The 8,185-nt window shown below is 32.8% G+C and overlaps 2 protein-coding genes across 2 annotated transcripts in view; one reads left to right on the top strand and one right to left on the bottom strand.

Annotated features, from left to right (window-relative positions):
- Positions 1-187: 187 nt before the first annotated feature.
- Positions 188-5,461, bottom strand: LOC106110996. Its single transcript, XM_013292965.1, has 8 exons — positions 5,256-5,461; positions 4,514-4,728; positions 3,652-4,288; positions 1,954-2,215; positions 1,541-1,731; positions 1,038-1,277; positions 599-834; positions 188-202 (listed from the first exon to the last, which is right to left on the bottom strand). Exons 2-8 carry the CDS (start codon positions 4,682-4,684, stop codon positions 188-190), a joined length of 1,752 nt encoding a protein of 583 aa, XP_013148419.1. The 5' UTR covers positions 4,685-4,728; positions 5,256-5,461.
- A 321-nt stretch (positions 5,462-5,782) lies between these two features.
- Positions 5,783-8,185, top strand: part of LOC106110995 (integrator complex subunit 4) — an 8,933-nt gene continuing 6,530 nt past the window's right edge. Inside the window, exons 1-5 of the mRNA XM_013292964.1 lie at positions 5,783-5,959; positions 6,060-6,392; positions 6,627-6,875; positions 7,239-7,414; positions 7,771-7,963. Of these exons, the coding sequence (XP_013148418.1) occupies positions 5,906-5,959; positions 6,060-6,392; positions 6,627-6,875; positions 7,239-7,414; positions 7,771-7,963 (1,005 nt within the window). The 5' untranslated portion in view covers positions 5,783-5,905. The remainder of the gene's footprint in view (positions 5,960-6,059; positions 6,393-6,626; positions 6,876-7,238; positions 7,415-7,770; positions 7,964-8,185) is intronic.

Here is an 8,185-nt window from a genome sequence, read left to right as displayed (position 1 = left end):
CGTTTCTCGAAAATGACGTAACGACTCACGCCTAGTGACATGTGTCGAAGTCGAATTGTAACACAACACATGTCATTCGGACCGGACGCAACAGATGCAAAAACCTTTTAAAATACACTACGGTGCAAAGATATAGATTATGAAAAAAAAACTAATAAAATAAAACCCAAATCCAAGCAAAAATGTTCTAATCATATAACCACTGTAATTATAAATTACACTTACCTCTTAACACCGGGCTCACCCAGTTATTTCAGATTCTGCGTTAATTGAACCGTTTTTAATTAATCTAAAGTAATATCTCGCGAAAGATTTTAAAGTTCCGATTAATTAAGTCGAAATAACTTGAAAGGTGTTTTACTAGCCTCCGTTGTAAATAACATAGCCATGCTAATTGCTGCTGACGATGAACCAATATTTTTCATGCAAGATATGCAATAACTTCGAAAATTCAAATAACTATTGCAATATAAACGCATCTCATTTATTTAAAATCCCGTTGATATCAAAACGATTTCTTACAAAACACTAACAAGCAGGAGAAAATACCACATCCACACATATAAAAATAATAGAGCAAATAACTTTTTTCCTCGACTTTAATTTCTTTTTTAATATGCTTATGATGCTTATGCGAAGGATTATAGCGCAGACTCTTAAATTGATATGTGCCTTTGGCGGGTTTTTCACAAAAGAAAATAGCGGGAACTGTACAGTCAGCTGTAGCGAGTAGACCGCTGCGTCGAATGCCGCCACACCGGTCTGCGTTGGTCTCTGCTTCATTTGACTGAGGGCATTTCAAGTCCCAGTCTAAGAAACGGTTCAGTGGCTTTCCTAAAAAACGCAATTACCATCAATAGTAATTTGCGAAAATCGTTTTAAGCTTTACTTTATGTTGTCAAATACCCACATTATTCAATGACACTATATTTCGCAATTAAACAAAACTATAAAGAATAAAGAGTACTAGTAATGGTTAAAATTTTAGGATTTGTATTTGAATAAACTATAGTTGTTGTGTCTGTAAATTACTGTACCGTGAACAGTTCTATAGTGATAGGCTTGGAAGAGATCGCTGAATCCCAAGAATGCGTAGTCACCAGGTGTCTTGACCTGGTCTACTTCTTTGAATTGCTCCCGTATGTATTCGGCCTCATCTCTACTGTCGAGTATGGCGAGGTAGCCGCCTGCGGAGAGACAGGTGCCGTGCGCCTCGTGCCACGTCTGCGGCTCCGCATGGGTTATATAGCACGAACCGTTGTTACCCAATTTCCAACCTTGCATTTAGATATTTTAATTATTAGATTATCAATTAAATAAGTCATCGACAGTTGTAGGTATAGATCACATTGATTTTTTATTTTGATACCTTCATATCTACACATTATATCAGCATAATTATATGCAAAGATCGTTGATAAATGGCGTTAATTATCGAATCACACATGGTCTTCGATTTTACGATTCTAATAGTGCAATTTATTAGTTTGAAATATAAAAACACACACTAAGAGCAGTTCAATTTAATGCAAGAACTTACGTGAATCAAACGTATCACATTCTTGATAGTAAGAGACACGATTCGCCTTTGTTTTACATATAAACGGTAGTCGATTCGTGCAAGGGTTCACGTAGAATCTCCCATTTCTTCGCATTGCAACACATCTGCCACCACCGTGCACGGGTTGTTCCGATTCCCATAGTAAATCCAAAATGGAATCCCGCAACTTGCTACCTTGATACAAAATATAAGGTACCTAACTGCATTTTACAATAAAACACATAAAACCAAATTCGTACCCCAAAATAACAAAGTGATGAGTAATATGTATTGTTGACAGAGGGGCGTTTAAATTAAAGTTGGGCGTTTAAGTTGAATTCATTTCTCAAAATAATATCGTTGTGCACACACATCGCACATTCTGTTCATATAATATGAAAAATATTTATAACAAACCTTTTATTGTAACAAAATATCTTTCGGTGTAAAAGTCGTGTATACCGACGTAGACACCTTGATAATTGGTAAGTGCGGAGGCAATGAGGAGAGGCATCGCGTCAGCTTCGTCAAGGGTGTCTGGCACCATGAGGTGGGAACCTTCCGCCTCACAACGGATACGGGCGTTGCTCCAGCTCGCCGCTGAGTGAAGTTTGTAGAAGGAATTGAAAGCTTTTTCAAACCTAAAGTCTTCACGATATGCAGGGCGCTCTGAAACTGAGGTATCAAGGATGATGTATTTTATCTTAACTATAGATATATGGAAGAAAAATGTCTTGGTCTTTGTAACATTACAAACAACACATCTTCGAAACGCCAATAGTCTAATGGCTAAGGGTACTCTATACTAATATTATCAATAGGTAAGATCTGTATTTCTGTATATAAGTAGTAAAACCAAACACGACTGGACCAATTTCACCATTAGGAAGCTACACTATCAGATTATCAAAGAGTAACATGAACTATATTTAATACTAGTTTTTTTTTTTATTCCGACCGGACGAATTTGCTTCAAGTTGCTGTTTATGGACTTCGACTGTTGTTGTTAAAGACATTCTGACGCAAGATTTAAGCTTATTTGGGTTAAAAGACATGTTCAAACATACCACTAAGTTTTATCACACTTAGTAATTCCAGACCATACAGTATTGTAGGGAATAAATATTTCATTGTAATTCATTGCGTTTCAATTATTGCGTTGACTTACGACTCATTGATTACATTTCATCAATGATGGCCGCTGGGCTACGAAGCGGAAAATTGAAAAAAAAAAAACAATTTCATTACTTAATTTATTTTATTGTGCCTACACTGATTGAAATTTATATTACAGGGCAAAAGGATATAAACACTATTTGCAAGAATAAGTTAAATGTGAATTGGATTTTTAATAAATAAAAAATCTATTTACCTAATCCGTTTACCTTGATTTTTGTTGCGATTTTACAAATATTAAACACTTTTTAAAAGCTACTAAATATAAAAATCAGACCAAATATTATTATAAAAGTTACACATGTTTAGAATAAAATGAATTTGAATTCCATCTTAAAATTCATTGTCTACTAAAGTTAGAGGAAATAAACTGTTCACACATTCTGATACCCACAGATGGAGATTTTTTAATTAGTAGCACAAATATATATGAAATGCCTTTGATTCATTGTTTATGCTTCAAAATATTAAGGGCCCGTCCCATCACTGGCTGATAAAGACTCAGATAGCTTAAAAATTAGGTCACTGTCAGATAAGGGAACAAAACGGATATTTCCATCATATATTTTACATGTTGGATTGTTATCAGATAATCAACAATTTGGTGGGACAGGCCGTTAATCTATAAATAAAATACTTTTTTATTACTATTTGTGAGAGCACTGATTGTTTTTATTTTTTTTTTCTTATGAATTCCAATAAATGCTAATTCATAATAATAAAACATAATTTATGTATAAATAACAATAGCATTATAATACATTTCATATACACACATACTTAACTTAAAACTTCAACAAAAATGATCAACAATTTTTTTTTCAGATATTACATATCTTACATTGACTAGGTGTATAAAATTTTCCTAAAAATTTCATATGAGGCATTTATAATGCCCCAACTTAAAAATGCTCGCGATATATTAAGGAGGGCACCATGATAGAAATTGGCAAATTTTGATCCTCTCTTATGTAGAATATATTTGAACTCGTATATAATAGTTCGATGCGGACCACCTAGTTCACATTGCATTGCTATTTTTATAACATTCAAGGGATAAAACAATGTACTAAGGAATGCACCAATCGAAGCTCCAGCTAAGAAATTTTGTAGACTTTCATACACAATATACTCTTGTTTCGGCATCCTCAATTGTACTTCATCTCTAATGATAAAGAACAAGGCATTGGAAGGTCCATTCCTGATGAGAATTGGCACAAGCCCTCTATAAAATTCCTTAATACCATAATATTTGGCAATATGGCGACTTGCATGAGCAGTATTTTTGAATTCCTTATGGAATTTGGGATGAATAAGTAAAGTTTGTAGTCTCTCGAATGGCATAAGTGTTGCTTCGAAGCAACCTGCCACCACTCCTGCTATAGATTTGGCAACATAAGGGTTGACTTTGTAATTTAGCAAGGGTTGAAGGCACTCATCGTACACACCAAACATAAGTGACATAGAGATTGACCTCTGCAACAGCGGGGGAAGCATTCCCCGGTATAAATATGTTAATCCCTCTTTTTGCAATTGATTTAATGCTAATGTTGCTTCCACTCCGTGCATCATCTGTAAATATTTTTTTTTATAAAATCATAATAAATCATACACTAAATGTAATTGTTATAAAAAGTAACTTATTAATATTGTTTACATGTGTGTAATATGAATCATAACTTAATGAATTAAATTTAAGTTTATTTGTTATCTATAGGCACATATACAATATTTGTTCAAATATTTATGCAGTTTTTAAGCATATAGTTTGTCTAAATAGTATGTTCTTTTAATTACCTGTCTAAATATAAGTTTATTGAGTGGATAGCTTATCAGGATATTGCAAAAAGCTGACCCTCCACCACAAGCAAACTCCTTCCAATGTCTACTGGTATCCTTCTCTGTAGCCGACATTGTGATGCTGCCCTCAACAAGACAGCTTCTTTCTAAAAGCTGTGTTTCATTCATAGCCTTATATTGGATTTCTTAAGACATTTACTAACTTGTACATCCTGAAACAAAGATATCTTACTATTATACTGAAAGGTTTTTTTTGTATTTATCAATAAGATTTATGAGGTGACTGACATAAACATATTGCAGTGAAATTTAATAAAACCAATTTGATTAAATATATACTCCAAATATATGAAAAATGTACTAAATACTTGTTATTCAAAAAATTAAGATACTAAAGACTAATGTTTAGTAATTATTATAGAAAATGAGTTTTCAGAATTCATCCAATAACAAATAACCCTCTATATTGTTATCTTACATCATTAAATGGAATTATCTCTCTTTGTAAATATTTGTAACATATGTCAACACAAAGTGACCTAATTTTTCTATATTACATGAAAAGCATGCTGAAATTCACTTCTTTAAAAATGTTATATTTTTAGAAACAAGGTATACAAAAATAAAAGAATTTTCAGATTCTCATTTGTAGTCAAAATCATAAATTAAAAGTGCAATGAATTTTACTGTATGGCCTTGGCTTCTACGTTAATATTTAATGAAAGTTACCTCCACTTACCTAGGAGCCTAGGTGTACGTAACACTATAGGCGTTAATTGGACATTTTTAATTAAAAGACATTTGTCTTGTTTCCAACTTTCCCATGAATAAATAGAGTCAAATTAAAAATAATGTAACTTATTTACAACATAATTCAAAACAAACATTATATTTTAACTTAATAAAAAACAACGAACTTTTCATTTTCCATTTCCTTCAAGTGCAAAAAATGTGTGACAGAAAGTTTTCTGAGAATGACATGTTGTGGTTTTCTTTCATCCAAAAATCAGGCAAAGATCAATGTCGTAAGGCTTTGGCATTTTTATTTGGTTAACATTATTTTTTCGGAAAATTAATACCTATGTATTTTGGGTGTCAGATTGGGAGATTAGTTTTCTCATATAGTTTCTAATTATTATACAAAAAAGAGCTACTTCAAACGAGAATGAGATAGGACGAAGATACTATCGCTGTGATAATGGCAATTGAAAAAAAAAATGTCAGTGTTAAATGTCAATATTGACACTGACAAGACATTTTGTAAATTGTTTTGTCACAAAGCGTCAGTTTATTATGTTAAAATTACATATTTACTAATACCTTATGAAAATAAATAAAGGTATTGGTGTTAAAGGCAGCCTAAAGCCGTTGTTTTCAATTTAGTACGCTATGGCGGCTTTACTTAAGAAAAGAGCTTTAGCGGAATATAATAAATCATTCCAGGTACATAGGTTATGATTAATCCCAATACTGTATTCTGAGGCCCATTTGAAATGTTTGATATTCTACTTACGTTTTGATTCATCACATTTATTTTATTTAGGATGGTCCATCTTCAAAAAAGCTGCATTTAGCTAAGAAACCATTAATTGGCAGTTCTGCAGCAGCTTTTGTAGGACTTTTGGAAAAATGCAAATCAAGCGAGGAAGCGCTTCAATTACTGCTAAGAATATCGGATTGTTTACAATTTCAAGAGTCCGATGTCGAAGAAGCGATCAAAAAGCTTTCAGAACATTTTCAATCTGAAGAGGAATCTGTTGTTAGAGTTAAAATATTGTGGTTATTTTGCGACATAGGCCTGGAATGTCCAGGTGCCAACTTGAACAATTTAATTGAAGAAACAATACATTTAATTAAAAATGAAACATCACACAAGGCAAGTATTTATATGAAGTGTTATTGCAATAAGTTTGCACACATATCATCACTGGTAAACCTAGTCTTGGTGTTCATTTTTCAATTTTTTTGTGCATAAAGTGTAAAGTAAATAATAAATAAAGTATTATCTTCTCAATCAACTATATATTCGATATTTCTATGGTATTTAGTGATTACTGCTTATAAGTTTTATAGAAAGAGTTTCTAATAGGATTTAAATGTTTATTTCCAGGTTATAGCTCAAGGTATAGCAACATTATTAAAACTAGGCACAAAGTTGAATGATGACAAGATTTTGATGATGCGTCTAGTAAATGTTGCAAAAGACAATCTAAAAGACACAAGTCACTCAGTGAAGTGCAGATGTTTGCAGCTCATCAGCGAACTCTACCCTATCTATCCAGAGTCAGATAGAACTAAAGATATGACAACAGAAGCTGATGCTATTGTCAAATTGTTGGGTGATTACTCTAATGCTGAGGTAAATGTACAAATATAGACTCATTTTATCTCCCAATATATAGAAAACTATTGTTTTCACTAATTACTCTTTCCCCATGGATCTAAAAAAACGAAGGAGCCTATGTTATTCCAGAAAATCCTTTACATTTTAATCCAATTTAATGAAGATCCATTTACTTTAGGCTATAAATTCTAAGAAACATCCATTTATCCATCTAAATTTCACGTTTATTATATGCATAAGAATGAAATCAAATTGCAATATTCAAATTTCTTAGTGTGATCAATGATGATTTTTTTCTTAGAAAATACAATATGTTCATAGTTACTGTAAACATCCATTATTTTAGTAATCCTATTAATAATTAACATTTTGTTTTAGGATGCAAGAGTGAGATGTGAGGCATTCCAGTCTCTTCTAACATTACATGAGCGAGGTCAGACTTTAAATGCCTCATTATATGAACATGTTTGTGAATCATTGTCTGATGATTATGAAATTGTACGAGAAGTAGCTCTCAAGCTCCTTTGGCTGCTGGGAAATAAATATCCAGAGAAGTAAGTATAGAGTTTTATTTTAAACGGCATTTGATTAATGCTTTTAATTTATCAGCACATAAGATGTAGTCAATGACATAAATGATTTTTTTGTTTTTGGGTGTATATTGTCTTTTAGAGAAAATCCATATCTTGTCTCTTTGTCTCTTACAGCCTTAAAAATAAACGCGGTATTTTAAACTTAGGAATAAATTGAGTATAAGCAAAATTTGTACTAATATATGCTTATAACAGTACAGATTTAAACTATCTAAAGACCTAACCAGGTTTATGGAATGTCTACTAGTATCTTATTGCAAAATACTTTAGATTCAGGAAAAGCTGTATTTTATATGTTTGTTGCATATTTTGTTCAGTACAATAACTCTACCGGACGGTGAGACGACAATGCGTCTTGTGGACGACGCGTTCGTCCGCATCTGTTCGGCTGTGAACGACCTGTGCATGCAGGTGCGCGCGCTCGCCTGCTCCCTGCTCGGCACCACGCGCAACGTCTCCGACCGCTTCCTGCTGCAGACGCTGGATAAACAACTCATGAGTAATATGAAGGTTTGTAACAGTTTACACATGATAGTTACAGCTTTAATTTAATTGTAACAACATAATATATTTCAACAATCATATTACTCCCGCCAGAATGGCGCGCTTCCTCTCTATCTCTGTCTCTTAGTGCCTCTCCATTAACCCTTTTCTTGGTAGTGTAACTGTAGAGATACATAATTTTTTTTTCTAAACATTTTGGGTCATCAAGGTTAAGTGCTATGAATATTA

Source organism: Papilio polytes, unplaced genomic scaffold, assembly GCF_000836215.1.
Source record: "Papilio polytes unplaced genomic scaffold, Ppol_1.0 DF824180.1, whole genome shotgun sequence".
Classification (NCBI taxonomy): Eukaryota; Metazoa; Arthropoda; class Insecta; order Lepidoptera; family Papilionidae; genus Papilio; species Papilio polytes.
This window is presented reverse-complemented; position numbering and strand designations above follow the sequence as displayed.